Source organism: Macrosteles quadrilineatus, unplaced genomic scaffold (assembly GCF_028750875.1).
Source record: "Macrosteles quadrilineatus isolate MER2022 unplaced genomic scaffold, UCM_ALF_1.0 Scaffold_3__2_contigs__length_128488019, whole genome shotgun sequence".
Lineage (NCBI taxonomy): Eukaryota > Metazoa > Arthropoda > Insecta > Hemiptera > Cicadellidae > Macrosteles > Macrosteles quadrilineatus.
This window is the reverse complement of record NW_026542596.1, coordinates 69,365,358-69,388,123: the sequence shown is the minus strand read 5'-3', so window position 1 is coordinate 69,388,123 and position 22,766 is coordinate 69,365,358. Positions and strand designations below refer to the sequence as shown.

Sequence of the window (22,766 nt, the reverse complement as noted above, 5' to 3'; positions counted from 1 at the left end):
ACGTTGATATAATAAGATATAGAATAATACAGCTTATATGGCTAGGCAATGTCACAGAATATGTCGACGTCTATACATTTTACGGATCCCTAATTTTTGGTGGAACCTAAAATTTTCAAAATCATGAAATGAAACTTCCTGCTAAGTTTACAAGACCACCAAAAGCTCTGTACATTTTTAGTCTAATACATGGACACAGATAACTTGTATATGGACACGGATAGTCTTCTATATAGAGTTTATTTTAATTATTTTAGCTCTTAATTTTATTTGGAAATACATCACTATGGCAAAACACGTGTTCTTATGTATGAATCGTACTCTATAACAAGTGTTTTGTGTTAGTAAAATAAAAATAAAATAAAAAATCGGATCCATCAAAACCGGATTCAGCCCAAGATTCGATTTTTTGTGGATCTGATCAAGCGTCGGTCCTAGCTCAGATCCGGATCCGAACAACACTAGTTTTTACGTAAACTTTTATCGGTAATTTTAAGGAAGTTTGTTAGCACCAAACTTGTCACCAGCTTGTTTTAATTTGTGATATTATTGGGTGAGGTTCATAACTCCAAGTTTTCATAACTCCAAGTACTTTTAAATACAACATTTCATAACTCCAAGTAAAATTATGTCCAAGTAAATTAAAACCAAAATATCATAAGACCAAGTTTCATAACTCCAAGCGTTCATAACTCCAAGATTCATAAGTCCAAGTTAAAATAAAACCAAGTAAATTAAAATACAAAATTTCATAACCCCAAACGTACAGATTTGCAAGGACCACAAGTCCAAGTTTCATAACTCCAAGGGTTCATAACACCAAGTTTCATAACTCCAAGTGACAATGGGTACAGTCCGTGCAGGAAACGATAACGTACGCACACACACGCACCCATTACACACACACATGCTGGAAGAGAGTTTCCGATGTTGGCAAGACTATTCGAAGTGGTGCGTTCCCTGTCGCTTTGCACGTTCGTCTAAATTGTAATACAAATAGTGAGAGGATGAAATTTACATATTTAAATTCTGCGTAAACTGATGTTTAATATTATATAAATACAATTTAGTTCGTGCAGATGATTAATGTTTAATAATGGAAAATATGAAAAGGTTGTTCAATGTAAAAATTAAAAATTAAGTGAGCGAGGATTTTTTTTATTTTTTGGTCAGATGAAAACTATCAGCGAGAAAAGTATAGATAATAAGATGTTCTTCAATTTTTGTTCCAAACATTTTTTCGTAAGACTTTTAGTTTGTCCAATAATCGACTTAGATGACCACCACGAGGTATGAATGCGAGGTATGAATGGTATAAGCGTCTATTCCAGGCTTAGCGGAATAGTTAAGCCTGGTGGGACCATGCAACAAATCTGCGATCTAGCATCCAAATCTCCAAATTCACCTCTCATACTCTTGGCTGGGACTAACAATTTAGCAAAAAAGAAACCTCAGGAAATATACCAAAATATTGAAAGTGAACTTAAAGCACTAAGCAAAGCAAGGCCAGTCTGTATCACTACTGTCCCTCCTCGTTTTGATGTGAGTCCAAATGATCCGGTACACTGTGAGATTGCCTTGGTTAACAACTATATTAGGGAATTGGTTGTTGGAATTAACCAAGTACATTTGATTGATTTTGATCATTTTGAACGGAAACATTTTTCTAGACATGGTATGCATCTGAATAATAAAGGGAAAATAAAGCTGGCCTTTTCAATAATTCAATTTTTAAACACACTGCAACCAAATTCCAATGAACATAAAATAAAAGTAATTGAATCCCACATGAATCAGGTAATAAGACAAGCTGGAGGTGACAAGCAAACCGCTTTTGCTCACTGTATTTCACGTGACCTCTCGAGTGAGAGGTGTATGAGTGCTGGTGTCGCAAGAAGCTTCAAACATAACTTTGGGAAACCTCTGCTTTCTGACCGCATCAACTCACATTTAACATGCCAAAGGTCAAATAAAGGTGTTTTTGTTTATGGACTAGCTACTAAAAACAAGTTTTACGAGAAGCCATCAATATTTGACTACCAGCTTGCTTTTCAACAGTTAATAAAGGATTTTAGAAAAAAAGGATTAAAAACATTATATTGTTCACCAATGGAATGTGTCAGGGACTTGATTCCACCCTCCATTTTTATTGACAACATAAAAGAATTTCAAAGGTCTACCGGTGCTAGCATAAACGTCATAGTTTATGAAGAAATGTCAACAAGAAAACTAAGAAATGGCCTTTCATATGTTGAATTTGTTAAGACGCTACAACAATCCTTGGGTGTCCCAAGACAGTCGCATAATTCCAACAATCAAGAAACCTGCCCAAATGACTCCGAAGCTGTTCGTCTTGATGATTCTGACAACAAGGGAGACCATTCCTCAAAAGATCTTTCCCAACATAACATCATGTCTTCTGAATCTCTTGCAAATTCTGCTGATCTAGCCAACATAGACACTGCAAACATTACATCCCCAACTACTGAGCTGCACCCTGCTGTCTCCGACCCTACACTGCTAGAGTCTGCACTCGGTGATAAAGTGAGAGTGTCTCCGGGTGTTCTCACTTACAGTGAGACACTAAAGCAGAGTAATGGTGTTTGTGCGGGGGTTGCTGTGATCAGCCCAAGTGTAAATATTAAGGAAGCCTGTAAATCGAAATGTCAAATTAATATAGAAAATACCACTGTAAATAGTATTATGTTAGGTGAAAAAATCGAGGAAGTTTTTTTAGAAATAGCGAAATAAATAATACATTAGCTGTAAGTATGGATGATTTTGATTGTACTGTAAATAATAATGCTAAAACAAATAACAATGCAAATCAAGAATACTTAAAAATTTTACAGGTCAATATCCAGTCTATTAGGAACAAAATATTAGAATTAGAACATTTTTGTGCCATAGAGCAAGTGCATGTAATATGTGTGTCTGAACATTGGCTAGAGGAGCTGGAAGTTGAATTCTTTGTCCCTAAAGATTTTATTGTTGCAGATATCATGTGTAGGAAGAGTATAAAAAATGGTGGGGTAGGGATATTTTTATGAGAGGGGTTAACGTTTACCAAAATAGATGTTAGCTTATTTTGCATTGAGCTTCATTGTGAATTTAGCTGTATCAAAATAATTGATTATGATCTTATAGTTTTAAGTGTTTACAGATCTCCTAATGGTGATATTGGTTTGTTTCTGGAAAATTTTGAGCTTGCTGTAAAAAAGCTGTTAAAGTCATTTAAATTTGTTGCTATTGTAGGGGATTTTAACATAGAAATGATAAAAATGAAAAAAAGTCGATCTATTGAATTTGCCAATCTGTTGCGAAGTCTAAATTTAGTTTGTACAAATAAAAAACCAACTAGGGGAAAATCATGCATAGATAATATAATTGTAAACTTTTCATCAGATTTATATAACATAAATACAGTAGGAGGTTGTTTTGCAGACCATGAACCTTTAATATTAGATTTTTTACAGAAAACTATAAAACAATGTAACAACTCAACAGGAGGAACAAAACAAATAATACGAAGGCAAAATGAAAGTAATATTAAATACTTTGTTGATCAATTGGTACAAGAGAAATGGGAAATGATAATGGACTATAAAATGGGTAGAATAAATGAGAAACAACTATTTGATAATTTTTTTAAGAGAATAGTATCTTTGTGGCATTGCAGTTCCCCATTAGTTAAGTGTAAACAAAACAATAGACATAAGAGAGGAAAACTTAAATGGTATAATGAAAAGTTAAGGAAACTTAGGGAAAAAATGCTTGTTTGTCATTCTATTTATAAGAGCTTACTCAAACATAATTCAAATAATTTGGAAAATGCCTATAGAACCTACATTGATTGTAAAAAGGCCTACAATCGTGAAATAAAATTAGCCAAAAAGCAAGCTTTTGAAAGGTATATTGATAAGGCCCCCAACAGGTGCAAGGCTGCTTGGGAAGTTATATCACATGAATTTTCTCCTACATCAACTAAATCTGAGGTTTTGGATGCTGATAATCTAAATAACTATTTTATTGAATGTGTTAATGAGCTAGAAAACAAAATTCCTCTCACCAACACACCTGCGCATGAGTTGTTGGGGACTCCCCCTATAGGACAATTACATTTCCAATGGAGGGAGGTATCATGGCAAGAGGTTAACAATGTTGTAGCTAACTTTTCCAATTCAAAAACTATGGATCATTACTGGTTTTCAAATTACAGCATCAAACAAATAATTCATTTCATAAGTGAACCTCTGGCTTTTTGTATTAATCAATGTCTGAAAATTGGTTATTTCTCTGACCTTCTCAAAATTTCTAAAATTACTCCAGTATATAAAAAAGGCGATAAAAATCTTCCTAGTAATTATCGTCCTATTTCAATAGTGCCAATCTTTTCCAAAATTTTTGAATGTCTCATGCATAAACAAATTAATGAATATTTTGAAAACAACAATTTATTGACAAATTCACAGTTTGGATTCCGTGAGGGTAAATCAACAACTGCAGCTGTCTTAGAAGTAGTTAATAAATCTTTAAATGCATTTGAAAGTAAAGAAACTGTTTCATTAACTTTATTTGATCTTACAAAAGCATTTGACTCTGTACCTTTTAATATTTTATTCAAAAAACTTGAATTTTACGGTATTACAGGTGAAACTTTAAACATTTTAAGATCCTATTTAACCAATAGAAAACAGTATGTATCTGTTGGAGGCAGTCATTCTGACTTAAGATTGGTTGAAGTAGGTGTTCCACAGGGCTCAGTTTTGGGACCCTTCTTGTTTTTAATCTCGATAAACGACCTGCCGAAGAATGTTGATGTAGACACTGTTGTGTATGCTGATGACACAACTTTGATTGCAACACATAGAGATATCCATGAGCTTGATTTAATTACTAATGAATCAATAACGTCAGCACTAAATTGGTTTTCCTCAAATAAATTGATGTGTAATCAAGAAAAAACACAGAGAATTCTTTTGAGTCTATCCCCACTTGATAATGAATTAAAATCAGTAAAATTGTTAGGATTCCAAATTGATTCAAAATTAAATTGGCAAGAACACATAGAAATCACATGTAAAAAAATTTCCAGAGTAAATTATCTAATTTGGAAACTCAGAGATTTTGTTAGTAATGAATACCTTCGGACTACTTATTTTGGTTTTTTTCAATCGCATATTTCTTACGGGATTATACTTTGGGGACACTCCCCCCACACCCATGAAATTCTTTTATTGCAAAAAAAAGTTATACGAACAATCTGTGGGGTTGGCCCTGTGGATAGCTGTAGACTTCTTTTTATAAACCTTAAAATTTTGACTGTAGTAAATTTGTATATTTTTCACATACTCCTCTACACTAAAGCTAATCTACATCAATTCACTTGTAGAGATAGTATACACTCTTACAATACAAGAGGCAAATCCAATCTAGAAATCCCTGCCCATAGATTGGCCAAAACACATAACTGCCATAAAATAAATTGTATACGGTTTTTTAATAAATTAGGTCTGGCAGCCAAACTGGTTCCTTTTAATAGGTTTAAGTCAAAAATGTTTGAGTGGCTCATCAAAAATCCATTTTATTGTATAACAGAATATTTACTTTCTAATGTTGACATTGATTTTTAATATAGAACCCACTACTGTATTTTTTATAGTTTTTATAGTTTTAGTTTTGACTATGTCTATTCCTTGTAAAAGGTCAATGACAATAAAGTTCTTGATTCTTGATTCTTGATTCTTGAATGAATTAGTTTACGCGCACGGTATTTTAGCAATTGCCGTCTTCCAACAACAATATTAAGGAAATACAGTATTAGTTCACGTTTTAAAATTTCTAAACTATGAAAAATATTTAGTCTTAACTTCTTCAGCTGTATGTACGAAATTTCAAAATTTTTTTCTACATAATATTCGTGATGCACAACGCAAATAAGTCGTAGTGCCTTTTTTCCACTATTTTTCATCTCCTATTTTTCGGAAAAAATTTACACAGGATTAATCCACGTTAAGGTTTCATCTTGTAGCATTCATTTGTAAATATAAAATTTGATTATAGTTACAATTACTTGTTCCCTCATAAATCTTTATTCCTTAACAAATATGAGAGTGTATGTTAGCAAAATAAATTGTACGCAAAATGTCTGTAGTGCATAATGGGTTTAATAAAAAAAATACCATATTTAAAATTTTAAAAATACTATCTACATTTGTATGATCCAAACAAGTGGATATTATCTATAGATAGGTCTAAACATTTGGATTTCGAGACTAAATTATCATAGAAATATGTTTTTGAGTAAATACATCTATACTTAATACCAGAATGTTTTATTTGAGTTAAATAGAAGGTATTTATCATTTAGGTATTATTTAAGTACCTTAATGAGTTAAGTACTTTAATATAAGAATTGATGTCGTCCAGTGGTCAAAACTCGACCACAATCTAAATAAAATATGAACTTATCTATATTCATCCCGCGCTGAAAATCAAACATGTGATGATTGTGTACCAGTCTTCAATTTGTTTTGATTTTCTGTATATTTATCGTTGTTATTGCGTCACCAGAATTTTAACTCATAATCCAAATGTTAGTTTTTTGTTTATGTTAAATTCGTTTTCGTACTTATTTTTCATCATTTTTTAAAATTTATTAAGTTGTTCTGTTTATCTACAGGAAAATATGTTTCTAACAGTATGCGTAGATTTTCCTTGCGATGCACACAAGCTGAGAAAAGGGCCTTAAAGAAACATATTTGCCTATTAATATATAGATATAGCTAATACTTGTCATACCAATAAGGAGAAAAAATAAGCAGACACAAGAAGGATCTTATTTAAGAAACATAATTTAATGTAGGCTATTCTAATAGCCAGTGAAATTTATTTTTGTAAACCTCACAAGAGAGATAATAGTAATAATAATCGAAAGTATATACTGTAGTAAAATTGGTGGGATTCTGTTAACTGCCGCAAACATTTTATCATTACTGTTCACCTTCGTACTGTAGTACTGGCTCATATTTGCTGGATACGTAAAGAAATCCATTCACAAATCACTCAGACAAACCAAGATCCATCACTAATAATGTCTTCGCCTTGCGTGTTCTACACTGTCCATTCTCCACTGTCCCGACCCCCTGGGGAGCCCCCGTCCCTCGGACAGCCAGGTACACGTCGCACAAGGGTACAGGAGGTTTCTGGGTGGTCTTTACATCTTGATTGACTAATGGTCACAAGGTTTACCTGGCTCTTCCGGTGCTGTAATATGTTTTTGCCCATTCGGTCTGAGAAGTAATAATCTTGTGTAGTTCAATATTTCTTGTTCATCACAGGACTGTGTAAAGTGTAGGGTGGTCAATTATTATTTAAAATATTTGTTTTTGATTTGATGAAAGTCTACAATACTAGATAATGTTCTTTTTTGTGAATTTTTATTATTGAATATCACAAATTAGTCCAAGATTGGCTTTCAAGATAATTATCAACATGCGAACTGATTGCAGTGTCCGACTTGTTTGGCTTTCGGTGTGTGCAGTGGCGGAAAAAGTGCCTTAAGCATCTTGATAAGTGGCCTGAATCCTTTTATAGTTTTTTGTGATATTTCAGATTTTTTTATATCAAGGAAATACTATAGTTCTTTCAAGGTAAATTCATTTAGGAAGAAAAAAATTGTTGAAAGGGGCTTCAAGCCTACTTTCAAAGTTTGAGGAAAAGTATGCGCTCTGTAATAAGTAGATTATTTCTATTATCCTATGATTATTCCAAACTTTTACAGATAAATTTCACATGTTATGAATTTATTTTACCATTCACAAGCTTATACAAAGAAAGAGCTGTCAAACATTTAATGTTGGTTTAAACAGTTACTATTTAATTGTTGTTTCATCTACTAAAATGTGTCAGTATTTATTAAGTTTTATTATCGAATGGCCTAAACCTGTTAAGAGAAAATATTCAAAAGACAACTTAAGATTCATTATTTAAAACTGTTTATTAGTGAAAAAACTCTGAAATTCATATTTGCCCTCAATCATCAGTTTCACATTGATGAAATAATTAGATAGTAACAAGACCAGGGTTTGGACCCCCTCAAAGTATGTAGTCATTGTGCTTGTAGTGCAGTTCTTCTTCAATCTCTAGTGTGTAGTAGATCTGGTCAGTATTGTAGATCGGAGTCATGTGATGTAGGCGGGCTTCCCATATGATGTTACGATAGTGTGAGGGGATCCTGGGTCATCAGCCCGCCTTCTGGTCAAGTAGTCAGTAGTCGTGAGGTAGTAGTCAGAAGTCAGCAGACAGCAATCAGCATTCTGTAGTCAATAGTCCGTCTAGTCAGCAGTCAATGTAGTCAATGTAGTCAATTCCGTAGTTGTGGCCCATGTCTGGTAAATGTAAACCTCAGTTAAGCTATGTTGTCGTCTGGCATCTCAGGAGTGTTGCAGTATTTGCTCACAAGCTGCTTCAAAAGGTCCCACAACTTGGCAGAGATCCACTTAGCAAACGGGACTGTAGGAAAGAAAATACACAAGATGATACCTGTTATGTAGAGCAGGGCACGGACAAGGTCAGGCAGGATGACACGCATCCTGGAGGGCTTCCTCTCAACGAGGGATTCAACATCGATCACAGAACTCATAATTAGACTTGTTATTCACAATCAAATTGAATTCAGAGTGATAATTTACCCTGTTGCTATGGAAATCATTATAAGAGTAAAAGTTAAAAAATCAAAACACTGTGTACTATTATTATCCTAATACCTATTCCATAGCTAATGTTGTAATAGGCCTACCTATGGCTAAAGAACAGAGTCTGCACAACTAGAACTTCATGGTATTAGTTGATAGTAAATTATTTAATTTGCATTGTTCCTAAATTTTAAATTCCAAAATGCATATTTGACACAAATATATATATTTTTAATTTACCATAAGATACACATTGAATAAATTACAAACCCACTGACAACATTCCCATAAAAAAAATATTTTCAATATAATCTATTTGCTTCAATGACGCAGTTTTATCAGACTATAGCCCAAATATCAATTTTTAGAGACTCGTTCAAAAGATTTTGGTTTACACGTTTGCCCATTTTGTCGTGGGGACCTCAAACAAATAGTTAATTGTACCCGAATCTACGTTTTTATATGAGACATAGGGCGGGTTTCCGAGCTCGGGAATACGTAATCCTGGAGTTACTTAATCAGTGAATAAAGTTAGTCATCGAATAAAAAATCGGGTTTCAGAGCTCGCGAACTAACTCCCTAGTCCGCAGACTAGTCTATTCGACAACTAACTTTATTCGCCAACTTCTGGACTACTTATTCTAGGACTAAGGTAGGAATCACGGGGAATTTTAGTTTTTGAGTGGTAGTAGGGGCAGCGGACAGACGAATTTAAGACGATACCTGCCAAAGTTGTTCACGGTCAGCGCTCATAGCTACATTAGTGTCTACTCTCTAGTCTGGTTCTAATCACTTATCAGTTGGGATAATGATTCCTTGAGTTTCACTGAAGATGGTAACTAAAAGAAGATATCGTGTTCAAAAACGTATGCCGAAATAAAAAACCCAGTTATGTGAACCATCATTTACAAAAAAAAACCTGAAGGTTTATTTATTGCTGTTAAGTTTGATAAAAAAAAAACTTTCCGATTGAAGAATAAGGTGTCAAATGTGTTAGCCTATGCCTTTACTTTGTCCAAGTTATTTTTTTATGAGAATCTAAAAACTGTAGGCATTTGAGATATTAGAGATTGGTTGCGACTTTTGTAATCCTAATGCAAACCCCAATAATTGTCTATTTAAGGTCTTACAATTATTTTGAAATGAATACTGTATGATGATAAAAAAATAAAGGGAAATATTTTATTATTCTTTGAATGCAAATCAACCGTAAAAAATTATCATTATTACAACAATTTGTTGGTTTAACGCTCTAAGAGTAGGCATAGTTATAATTTATCTGCTTAGAATGTATTTGTGTTCTCTGATTGTTTTGTATTTTAACAATTCATCTGGAAGTACAATATGTAGTAGAGATTAAGTAGGTGTCCAAGCAACTTCAGTTAACTTCCAATCATCTGAGCTCCGGTTATCTGAGACTCCAGGTTATCCGAGTTAGCTCACGGCTGAAATATTTGTTATTTAACCAAATTCCAAATGATTATACTAGATATGAGTTTCAATTGAAAATAATACTAATACAGAAGTCTTTTTTCGTTAGGCATACTGTTAATTTTGGTTAAAAGTATTCCTTAGTAAAATACTGCATTACAGTAGACTATCCGGACTCCTCAGTGCCGAGGCCAGTCCGAATAACGGGGTTTCCGGTTAAACCAACGTACCCAAAAACTCGTTAAAATGGACCATTTAAATGCATGTAACCCTATGTAACATTATGTACCGCGTATTAAATACGTATTTAGATTTGATAGGCCCTATATTATTTTTTTCATACAGTTAAGTTTTTCTTTCTGTCTTCGTTATATTATTATTTTAAAATCTACGTTTAGTACCTTATAATATTAATTTTAGGGACCGTTTGGCCTATTATAGTCTTGAGCATAAATTGTAGATAAACGGGTTTCATTCAAAGATGATTTTGCATACTTAAGAGAAAAATAAAATTTTAAGGAAAAATATCAAGAGGAATGAAATTGCCAGTAAATTTTATGCCGATTAAGAATTTGATATTTATATAGATACAACTTCACAAATTGAGTACTTACACCAAAAGTTAAGTTAGTCCGCCCCTTAATCCTGCCCTCCACCTGGACTAAAAATTGCTCATATTTATTCCTCGAGTTAGTCTTTGTTGCCCAGTTGTGGATTATATATTTGGCTCCGAAACCCGATCGAATAACATTTAATTCGAGGATTAAGAAGCCCGTGACTCCGAAACCCATGAGAGTAATTCAGGGACTATGCAACTCTCGGAATAGACTTAGTCGTTGACTAGCGTAATCCTGGAGCTCCGAAACCCGATTTTTTAGTCCTAGAATAAAAACTGGTTTGAACTGGATTTTAGTCCAGGAATAGCGTTAGTCCCGAGCTCCGAAACCGGCCCATACTGTATCAAATATTTTATCAATGTTAATCAATGTTAACCAGTTATATTTAATATTAAGCTTACTGGTGTGTATCATATGGAGATACTCACGATGTACATAACAGTAATCAACATTTCCTAAATATATATATAGCCGCATAAGGTTGTCCATGTTTATCTTCATTATTGATAAACCTATGCATGCTACCACCCTTGTCGCCAGCAGTAAGTTTACAAATTTCATTCATTCTTTAATAAGGATAGAATCTGTTTTCATCACCATAAGGACTTCCTGTTTTCTGTCACAATTTTATTTGTTCAATTGGTGTATTTTTTGTTTAGTTGCAATAACGTTAATTATATTTAACTGAGAAAATGCAAAGTTAAAGACCTTCTGTCGTTCAGTTGATTTTTGTTTCCCTTGGCATTATATGAATAATAATTAAAAGCCTTCAGTAAAATGTTAGTAAGGGGCTCTTGGATATTTTCATAGGCTATTATTAAAATTGTTTGACTTTTATGAAAACATAGATTAATGTCATTGACGTACCAGATTTATTTGGCTTTAGAGGGGTTTCCTCTACAATGATCACAAAGTTAAGTCCATGTTTCATAATAAAATTTGTAGCACTTCAGCTAACATCCTCGTTCATAGTTTGTAGGAATCTGAATCTTGTAGGTGTTCTTCATTATACAGGCTAATGACGATAGTTAATTCTTTAAAAAAATATTATCTCTATTTCTTCTACTAGGGGGCGTTCTATGACTTTTAATGTTTCAATAATTTGCAAATGGGTTCTTTCAATGATTTATTTTTTAAAGATCTAATTTTTGTAGGACGCTTTTCTTTGAAATGCAGCTTAAATATTGACAGCAATTAAATTATATAGCTGATCAAAATTTTAACAATTATGATCTTCATTAGGATAACATGGGGACCTTCAAAGCCACTGGGGTAGAGCCCAAGGGACTTTTTCAAATCCAGTTCAAGACCAGTTTGCAAATCTACGCGACACGCTCTTTCCAATGATACGTCAATGGATAAAATCGGTCAAGAAATGACGGAGGAGTTCAACCGACAAACTTCGTGTTCGCGTATTAATTATATAGATCTACGTATCACGTTTCGTTTAGCATACAGGCAGGAAATGTCGCTCATTACGAAAATATTTATTAATTCTTTTAATAATGACTCTAGAGAAGAGTTAGAAAATTAAAAGGTGTAGAACAATACAGCTAACAAAAGTGGTCCTGTAACATTTGGTCATAACTTGAACCCATATGACATTATAGATCCTTTCATGTTCTGGAATTGATGGAGAGTTGCGTGGAGGGGCGAGCAGGGGCGTGTGGGACTTTTTTAGTATCCATACTGGCAACCTGCCTGCCGCTTACTTCGAATTGTCAATGTTACCAACATGACGTGGCTTCCGTGCCCCGTCTTCTGAACTGCCCGTTTAAAAAATGTAAATTTAAGTAAGAAAGGCCTATAAATATTAATATAAATATAAATATTGCATATAAATACAATCAAATTAAATGTAAACGGTTATGGCAGTTTACCAAATAAAAATATAGGCATACTGCACATCAAACTTGAGCTTAGAATGTGCATATTTGCTGAATATTATAGGTATGGACTAATTTCTCAGGTCCCCATAGGCCGATTTCAACGGGCTACGTCTGTTATGCTTTCGCAGTTTGAATAATTTAATTCTGTTTATTTAATGAAAGAGCTGGGCAATGCAATTAATTGGCGTTTGTTTTATTTACTTGAAAAAAATGTTTTTGATGCTAGGAAATATGTTCATCTGGGGGATTATGTTCGGACAAAAAAAGGTTGTACAAGTTTTTTATGAGTATTGCTCACAGTTTTATTTGTAATGTATATAGTAATAACATATAAATAGGCATGACTCAAATTGAAGAAATGTCATAAAACATCTTATTGAATGAAACAGAAGCATTGATATCGAGGACCTTATTTGTGTTATTGCTACACTAAGGTATGTTGTCATAGTCTTTCGAACTGAAACATACGGTATCGGTTATTGGCAGTCCTAGGGGTAACGATGTTTCTTGCAACACAAAATTGGAAACAATGGAAACCCTTAATGTGTACACTGTCAAATAATGAAAGTAATGTGGTTATTTTCATCTAGCTTTTGGTTAAGTGTTAGTAGTATTTACATTTACATAAATAAGTAAAGGCATTTTTTAAGATATTTTCTGGTGTTCAATAATATTAATTTATAATGCAGTTGAGTTTTGCAATTTCCTTTAAAATAATATGTAGGTTTGTGATAATTTTTTTAGATCGTTGTATTTTTTATAACAAATGGTTTTTTGTTTGGTTAAACTAATATAATTAAAACTTGATCCTTGACAACTGCCAAAGCCGACGATTTTTACCACCAGTGTGGCACCCCGGGTCAATTTTTGCGCTACAAAAAACGTCGTGACACCGCGATTATTGTCGCGTCAATGTGGCACCCCTCAGCGACTATTCCCGTCGCGATTATCATCGCGCGACAGAAACAGCCTAGTGTGGCATTACTTACAGCGGAGTGGACAGCGCAGGAACTTGTGGCGCTGACTGTACTACACATTCCACTTGGAGATATGAGACTCCACTCAACTTTTGGAGTTATGAGACTCTGGTTTAATTTTTACTTGGAGTTATGATCACTTGGACTTATGAAACTTTGGAGTTATGATCACTTGCGCTTATATTTTTCTTGGAGTAATGAAATTATCCTTTTTCGGGTACTTGTAGTTGTGAAACTTTGGATTAAATATAATTTGGAGTTATGATCACTTGGAGTTGTGAAACCTTGGAGTTATGAGATGATCCCATATTATTCACATTGTGATTATGATGACCTTGATTGATTGTCAGGACTTGGCCAAGAGGTTGCTGGTAGGCAAGTCCGCCAGTGTAGATGCAGAGAAGTCCATGCTGTCTAAGCTGAAGCAGGAATGTGGTGGAGGCTTCACCTCCAAACTGGAGGGAATGTTCAAAGACATGGAACTTAGCAAGGATATCAATGTGGCCTTCAAACAGGTAGGCCTACATTAGTGATACTTTACCATTGATTTTCATTACCACCCCTGCATCATAAGGATCTTGTTTAAAATTTTGTACCATGGTAATTTTAAGTATAGCATTAATATTTTTTAACAAGAGATAGGATTACTGACATTAGGATGAAAGACTCTTTACTTTTAGACTACAAAAGAGTTGATTTAAAAAACCCTCCTTCACTGAAATTAATCTCTTTAAGACATGAAGGCAGTTCAGCAGTAACATAGCGTTTACTTTATGTTAAGTTTATTTGATCCAACATTTTTTTTCTTCATGATACAAATAAGGCAATATTACAAAAAAACATTCCTTTCATAAAACTATGAACAGGAACTCAGTTTTTCCCAGTAAATAGTTTTGTTTAAAAGGAAAGGTTTGAGGCCCGAACTTTGATTTGTAGAATTAAGGAATAGCAGCTATACAGCTGTACAGGTATGCAACTGGTAGAACTTACAGAAGACAAATAAAACACACAATATTATGTACCCTGGTAGACTTTTTCATGTGTCTAGACAAAAAGTTTCCCAAATGGCTGCAGTCTTGGCTGTTACCACATATGCAGTGTGTGCCAGTCCCCTAGACAAAGAAATATTGTGCAATTTACATGTCTTCTATAGCCTAGATGTAATTTAGGAAAGCCACCTGTTACCCCTTTTACCAAAGATACAGTTCAGTCAGATAGTAGTATTCATAGATTTTTTATCGTGTGAAATTTAAATGATCTTATTCTTAAAGAGCGAGCAATGAAAATGTAATCTGCATCTGGGAACTCTTGTTAAGAATTTGAACACATTTGGTCAGTCCCGGTAACCTGAGTTTTGTTTGTAGTACATGGGCAACCTGAGGAATCTGTCAGTGTCCAACATTGAGCTGACTGTCAGCATCTTGACCATGGGCTACTGGCCGACCTATCCAGTGTTGGAGGTGACACTACCTCCTGAGATGGTCCAATACCAGGACCACTTCAACAAGTTCTACCTGGGCAAACACAACGGCAGGAAACTACAGGTACCTCATTGAAAAAGTTTGACCTTGTTTTTGTAGTTGACTCTGTAAGAATAATTACAATAATGCTCCAGAGATTAAATTTAGTCTCAATGTTTGTTGGATACACAGAAATTACAAGTACAGCCTTCAATAAAATCTGATACACCTTTGAGAATTTGTCCTTTCAGGTACAAATTTCAATTTGATTAGTTGGGAAATGCCTTAACCAATAGAATAGTTTAACTATGGAAGGGTATAATACAAAAGGGAAGTATATAAAAAATAAAATAAAAAAAACTGAACAGGGCAAATGTTATTACAAACTGATTTCTGTATAGGCAGTATGTAAAAAGTGTTATTGTGTCTAAGAGTGAGTTATATGTCTATTACAGTGGCAGCCAACGCTGGGCCATTGTGTTCTGAAGGCAGAGTTCACTCAAGGACGCAAGGAACTACAAGTGTCACTGTTTCAAGCTCTCGTCTTGTTGCTGTTCAACTACCAAGATGAAATCAGCCTGGAGGAGATAAAAGCTGGCACCAACATTGAGGTGAAAGCTTGTGTCTATATTTTGTTGTTTCCATTTACAATTCATATTGATTAAATTTTTTGGTGTCTACTAATTACAGAAATCACTGAAGCCTAAACAAAGTCACTGATTTAACCAGAGGGTCCTAGAAGTTGCTGAAAAGTGACGGATTTTAATTTTAAGGCTCCAAAAGTCACAGGAAAAATCAAACCTAGCCAAAAACCAGTTAGACTTGTCTTTTGTTTTGTGCTATGCTTAAAGAATGCAGACAGTGATTTGATTTATAATGAACTGGTTCGTTTCCAAGCGAGATCGTTACTGGACTGAGATGCCATTTGTCATTAGGCTATCAATCAATGATGTTATCTGATAAAAAGTTTGACGTTAGATAGTAACAAGACTGTTGCCTTACATAAAACGTAAAAAAATGCTTATGACATAGATACACACAACTAAAATAATAAGATAAATGCAGAATTATCAATATTGAATGTAGCAGGCAACCAGTTGTAAGTTCAATGTGTGTGTGTTATAATGTAATCATTCTCCTTACAGTCACTGGAATTTAATCAACTGGTAGATACCCTGTATTGTCTGGTACTGTCTTGAATGTTTAAGCTTTTGAGAAACTGATGAGTAACTTTGTGTTACTCCATGGTGAGTAATTTTGTTGATTATACCCATCAGGACGGAGAGCTGAGGAGAACGTTACAGTCGCTAGCGTGTGGCCGAGCCCGAGTGTTGTCCAAGACACCTAGGGGACGAGATGTGGAGGATGGTGACAAGTTCTTCTTCAACGCTGAGTTCACCAACAAGCTTTTCCGAATCAAGATCAACCAGATCCAGATGAAAGAAACGGTAATGTTTAATGAAAGTAGAATGGTGCTTTCCTCAAACCATTTACAGAGATGTTATCACTCTTAAGGAAGCCAAACCATATTAGTGACACAAACTGTGTTTCTTTTGTTTGTTTTCACCTTGTACAGTACCATTATTTCAACAATGTAATCTCCATCCTCCATCTGATCGTAGAGTTCTGTTCCAAAAAAGTAGTACCTTTTTGGGCGATGACCATGTCAAACTCGACAACATACTGGGCACAAGGGCCAGTTTATAGGATATTTTGAGAGGATAGCAGGCTTACTTGAATGGGAAAGAGTCCAAACTGGCACTAGAAACACAATACACAAACACACAAATAGTGTGGACTCTTTCCCATTCAGGTAAGCTTGCTATTAACTTAAAATATCCTATTCTTCACCTAAGTTTAACATGGTCGTTGCCTGAAGACCTTTATTCTATGGTGAGTGACCGATGAATCCTATTTATTTTCCAGAAAACTTAGTTATCCAGAATGTTCCAGACCGTATGATTTCTTATAAATGAGAAACAACATGCTGATAAGGATTTTGGTGAAGGTAATGTGTAAAAATTGTGTCTGGTATTTTATTACTGTAATGGTCAGCATTTAGAACTTCAGCGTGGGAGTGATCAATTTGATTGCTGAAATTGAAAAATCTTGGTTCCCTCAAATTATTTGTACATTTTAGGCTATACAAAATTATTAAAAAACAAACAGTACCTGAAACCTGAGAAAGTTTTATTAGTTAGATATGGGACTGATTTAATTTGAACAGTATTACTTTATCATGGTGTGTTTGTGTTTTAGACGGAAGAACAGAAGGCGACAGAAGAACGTGTGTTCCAAGACAGACAGTATCAGATTGACGCAGCCATTGTGAGGATCATGAAGATGAGGAAGACACTGAGTCACAACCTACTCATCACCGAACTGTACAACCAGCTCAAGTTCCCAGTCAAGGTAATCACCAAAGTAACATTTTATTAGTTCTTCTGCAAAAGATATTTTGAATTGGAAAAAATTCTTCAGTGCAGCAAACTTGTGAAAATCAAAATATACCTTAAAATAGACAATAACATAATCTCCCCTTCACAAAGCTTAATCCAAGCAAGGCAATAAGATATTGTCCAGCTTTGTTCTCTGGAAGAATGGGCAATCCCTCACATCCGCTTCGTCACATCACTATCATGCTTTGTACTGTATACATCTAATCCCAGCGTTGTAGCTTAATATACTATGAATACTAAACAGTAATAAGTTTCCATTATGTCAATTATTAATGATTGGTGTAACCAATCAAAATCAATCTCTGCTTATCGTATTCATATTTATTGTTTTTTACAGCCTGCTGATTTGAAGAAGAGGATCGAGTCTCTGATAGATCGGGACTACATGGAGCGGGACAAGGACAACCCAAACCAGTACAACTACATGGCCTAAGTGAAGCTAGTGTGAAAACACATACACAGTGTACAGTGAAGAGACAGACTTCAACAAATTTAGATAAATCATTCGGTTTTTGTAGATCAATATAATTGACGTAATCAATCAGCTTTTTTACGGATCTCCAGTGTGAGTACTCATTTTGTTATCCGATATATGGTTTTGACCGTCTTTTTATCTCCAGAAGGAAAACTGGATTGTTTAGATTTGTCCTGGATTTGGATTTTGTTTTCTGCAACAGAAGACTTAACTTATGCGAGTGTATAAAGATATGTTAGAGAATAAATGTTTTATTTCTAATAAATTATAATAAACGACTTTAATATATTGGTTTTAAATTATCCTAGTGATTTCATCCTGTACGTAAGGTGTAATGGTCTTTAAGGATAACTGGCTTGTTTTTGAACACTACAAACAACTCTCTCTTGATCCAATACAGTAATAATTCTTTATGTCTCACCTTCACATCCTAGGACACTCTTGTTTTAGCCCGGAACTGTTTTTCACATCTCATTGCTTCAGGCTAGGCCCAGAGGTTGCATTATAATCAGAGAAAATCCATTAGTGATTGACTGTATTTGAACCTGGGACCTCGAAACACAACTCTGCTCTCTTGGCTTATTGTATAACTCACTCTTGGCTTTAACTCGCTATTCGATGCTTGGCGAATGGTGCATGTCTGGAGCCGCCTTTACAGTGAAATTACTTTTTTTTACACAACACTGCTGTATGTGAGTTACTAATATAAATTAGAGAATCAAGGGAATCAGGTATAAATATGACCACAATTCACACGTTTATTGGTACAATATTATAAACACACTTACAAAACATCAATACTGCATGTAAAATGTTAGGCCTGTGTACTATAAGAATATATTTACAATCGCTATGGCACAACGGAATTTGTACAAAATCCACACTTACTATATCATATCTATTTACACTTGGTATACACGAGTATCACAATTTGTTGCTTATTATGTACTTACTCTTCAATCACTAACTTTTAAACTAAGCTTAAATTACAGTAAAAACGTAATTAACATGTTTTTTCCTCTTCAATAATAGTGGCTCTCCAGGATTGGGCCATGTTAGATGAAATAAGCAAATTTAAGTTAAAGTTTTGGATTTATAATGAACAAACTAAATCGGGATTTAATTTCTTGAGCATGTCTTTTCTTTATGTTTAAATTTTATATCCAAACAAATTACTCATACACACAACAGCAGGATAAACTTATGAGTTTCAGATTTTCAGTTTTTTTGTGTTAGGTAATCATTGATTGTCAGGTTAGCTACAATCTGCAATGATGACAAACATTAATTAAACACATAGTTTTGGTCATTATTGTAGCCTACAATAAACACTATCCATTTCTTATCAAATACTTTAAGGTTATCTAATTAAAAGATAGAGTATTAGCCAGGAATGGTTTATTAGGAAATTTAAAGGAAAGCAGGCTTACATCTAAATAAGTCCATAGAGACACGTATTAACAACACAAAAGTAGCGAGACATTGTAAACAACTGCTTTGGTGTTGTTTATATGTGTCTCCATGGACTTTTGGTAAAGCTGATTTCCTGTCAATTTCCTTAAAAATTATCAATTACCTTCTTACTTATGTAGGTTTGATAATTATTAATTATAAGTAGGTTTGATTACTCTTGGTAAAAATCTATTCAAGTTTATGGCGAGTTGGTATGCTGCATTTCATTTATAGTTCCACAAGTCTTGATTCCTGATGTTTGACTGATCTGAAAAAAAGTTAACGTGTTTGTTAACATGTAAAAATAAAAAACCTATTGCATATTTTTCTTGATGGTCAATACTCAATACCTAACAAATCTGCCCGTTAAAGACGAGTTCATTCATGAATATTACAGGGATGTTATTAGGTATGTTACAGGGACTGTAAATTGTGAATTTGTGATGTTATTAGGGGTAGACTGGTCCCAACATTTTTAGAAAATATATTCTCAATTTTTGGACGGAGAACGTTAATTTGGTTTATTCTCGTGATGGTATTTGTCCAGTCGGCGATGGTAACACGAAAACTCTTGTGTGTATTACGATGACAAACGGTCATTGCTGCTCTCAAATTGTATTGCAACACTCAGCTAAAGCTTTGTGCGGCCAACTACAGTTCTCAAGCGGCAATGACGTACCTTGCGCTGTTTACACAAATAGCTATTGTTGTATTGTTTGTCATTGCAATTTGCAAGAAATTTAATTCAAGATCTTAAAGCGTAAATAAGGTTCTCTTGTAGCAAAAAAAGAAAAATCCTGCCCCATCTATATAAATAAAATTAGAGTTTTGTCTGTACATTGCTCAGAATCATAAACTTTTAGGTTATTTTTACGTTTTATACATTAAAGAAACCGAAACAAGTCTCATCTAAATTTCTGTCTGTCTGGCTTCCTGTCTGCCACGGCCCAAGAGCCATTTTACGTGGCCTTCTCCTGAAAAACGAGAGTACCTATCAAGTTCCAAATCATTTTAATGTATTCAATGGATTGGCGAGATTGTCTTTAGCCATTATAATATGGCGTCACTACTTTGTAAATAAAATGACGGACGTTTAAAAACCAAATTTTGTGCAATTTTTTGTATAGCTTACTTCCAATGTTTATCACATATTCATCTATGAAAAATAACAAACAGCTGTTCGAATCAAGATTATTTCTTCTAGCTGTCACTAATATGTTTACATTGAATGTTGTTTACGAATACCGCAACCATTTCCGATCACGTTTTGAAAGCAAATCCAAACCAAGTAAGATTAAAAACGTTTTTCCTTACATAACGGATTTAATTAATCGCAAGTGCAATAATTTGTAGGGTAACCGTAAATGAAAATAGAGATTCTTTGTGTATAAAATTGTTCTTGTATATGGCTTACATTTAAATGAGCGTTTTCAGTCGAGACTCGGCACACGACCGACGCACGTCTACATGTCCATAGTAAAAATAAAAGTAGGTCTACCATGTATTTATGTTTTATTCGACATGTGTATAAGTGTACAGTTCGTGTATGTGTTTCAAAAACTCCAAGATGCACCTAATGGGGAAGCTCAAGACCTTATATTAGGACTGATGATGGCGATTTAATTTCGCCGAAATGTGACAGTAGTAGTTAATATGTTAATAACATATGGTAACTGTTAAACTTATGTTTTGTGTTATTGTTTGATATTTTGATTGAGTTTTTGTAAAAATAGAAATACACAACCTTTCATGATCTCAGTATAATTATTTAATAATTAATTTAATGACATGGTGCCGAAACCCACACGGAATAGAAATAAAAGGTATGCCTTTAAGGAAGATGATGATATCCATTCAAACCATACAGAAGACAAGGATAATAATGTAAAACCACCAAAATGTCTTGTGGTTTCAAGTACTCAGATGGCTCCTTCTTGGAAGAAATGGAAGCAACAGTGGAACTGGTACTACACAGCTTCTGGCCTTGATAGGAGATCAAATGCAGTACAGGTAGCATCATTTATGTCTAGTTTAGGCCCAGATGTTATAGATATATATAACAGTTTTGGTTTCATTGATGATGAAGATATTGAATTGGATGAAGTTGTTCAACGATTTGATAAGTTTTTTGTTGGTAAATCTAATGAAGTATTTGAGCGATTTTTGTTCAACAAAATCACCCAAGAAACCCATCAAAGTTTTGAAGATTTTTTTACAAAATTGGTTAACCAAGCTAATTCTTGTAATTTTGAGCAGCTAAAAAACAGTTTGATAAGAGATAGAATAGTAATAGGCATATCAGATTCTAGCTTAAAGGAAAAGTTACTTTCTACTGATAACCTTACCCTAGATGATGCGATTAGTAAGTGTAGGGCACATGAACAAGCTAAGAAACAACTAGCAGAAATATCCTCTGACAGCCCTAAAAATGTTAATGTCGTAAAGAGGGATGATTCCTTTTCTAGGCCTAAGTTACAAAATTCAGTCTTTGACTGTAAACGTTGTGGTTTACAACACTCTAGAGGCCAATGTCCAGCTTTTAATCGAACTTGCAATCAATGCTTGACTAAAGGTCATTTTGCTAAGATGTGTAAAACTCGAAAGAATCTCCCTAGTAAGAGTAAAAATACTGATGTTTTAGAGGTTGTAGAGAATGAAGATTCTGATTATCCGTTGCATGTTGATTGCATCTCTAACCCAGTCAAGAATCAAGATTGGACAGAACCCTTAAAATTGCCAAATAACAAAACTGTGCAGTTTAAATTAGATACTGGGGCTCAGTGCAAGGTTATTTCCCATGATTTGGCTCTAGCTTGTAATCTTAACATTGTACCTTCTGCTACTAAATGCCTTGTTTCTTTTAACAACCAAAAAACGCCAGTTTTGGGTGAAGCCATTTGTCCAGTTGTAACCAAAAAGTCTCATAAAGACACTGTCTTGTTTGTAATAGTTCCAAATGGGCATCAATCAATATTAGGAAGAGTATCATGTGAAACACTAGGGTTCGTCAAACGGGTTGCTGGTATAGTCGATCAGTCTATAAGTGACTTATATGATGGAATAGGATGTTTAAAGTCATTTGAGTATGATATTGATCTTGTGGAAAATCCTAGTTTCAAAATACACCCACCCAGGCGAATACCTCATCCAATACGTGACGCAGTGAAAGCAGAACTTGACCAAATGGTAAGAGACAAGATTATTATTCCAGTAAGTGAGCCTACTCCTTGTGTGTCTCCTATGGTCATAGTGCAACAAAGAGACAAAATACGTCTTTGCATTGACCCAACTGATCTAAACAAAAATGTAA

The 22,766-nt window shown here is 34.3% G+C and overlaps 2 protein-coding genes across 2 annotated transcripts in view; one reads left to right on the top strand and one right to left on the bottom strand.

The window, feature by feature from the left end:
* The window catches only part of LOC128988633 (cullin-4A-like), a 42,928-nt gene extending 24,640 nt beyond the window's left edge, over positions 1 to 18,288 (top strand). Inside the window, exons 9-14 of the mRNA XM_054410105.1 lie at positions 13,961 to 14,125; positions 14,975 to 15,154; positions 15,526 to 15,681; positions 16,348 to 16,518; positions 17,330 to 17,482; positions 17,867 to 18,288. Of these exons, the coding sequence (XP_054266080.1) occupies positions 13,961 to 14,125; positions 14,975 to 15,154; positions 15,526 to 15,681; positions 16,348 to 16,518; positions 17,330 to 17,482; positions 17,867 to 17,962 (921 nt within the window). The 3' untranslated portion in view covers positions 17,963 to 18,288. The remainder of the gene's footprint in view (positions 1 to 13,960; positions 14,126 to 14,974; positions 15,155 to 15,525; positions 15,682 to 16,347; positions 16,519 to 17,329; positions 17,483 to 17,866) is intronic.
* A 738-nt stretch (positions 18,289 to 19,026) lies between these two features.
* Positions 19,027 to 22,766, bottom strand: part of LOC128989284 (uncharacterized) — a 192,895-nt gene continuing 189,155 nt past the window's right edge. Inside the window, exon 16 of the mRNA XM_054411163.1 lies at positions 19,027 to 19,724. Coding sequence (XP_054267138.1) covers positions 19,656 to 19,724 — 69 coding nt within the window. The 3' untranslated portion in view covers positions 19,027 to 19,655. The remainder of the gene's footprint in view (positions 19,725 to 22,766) is intronic.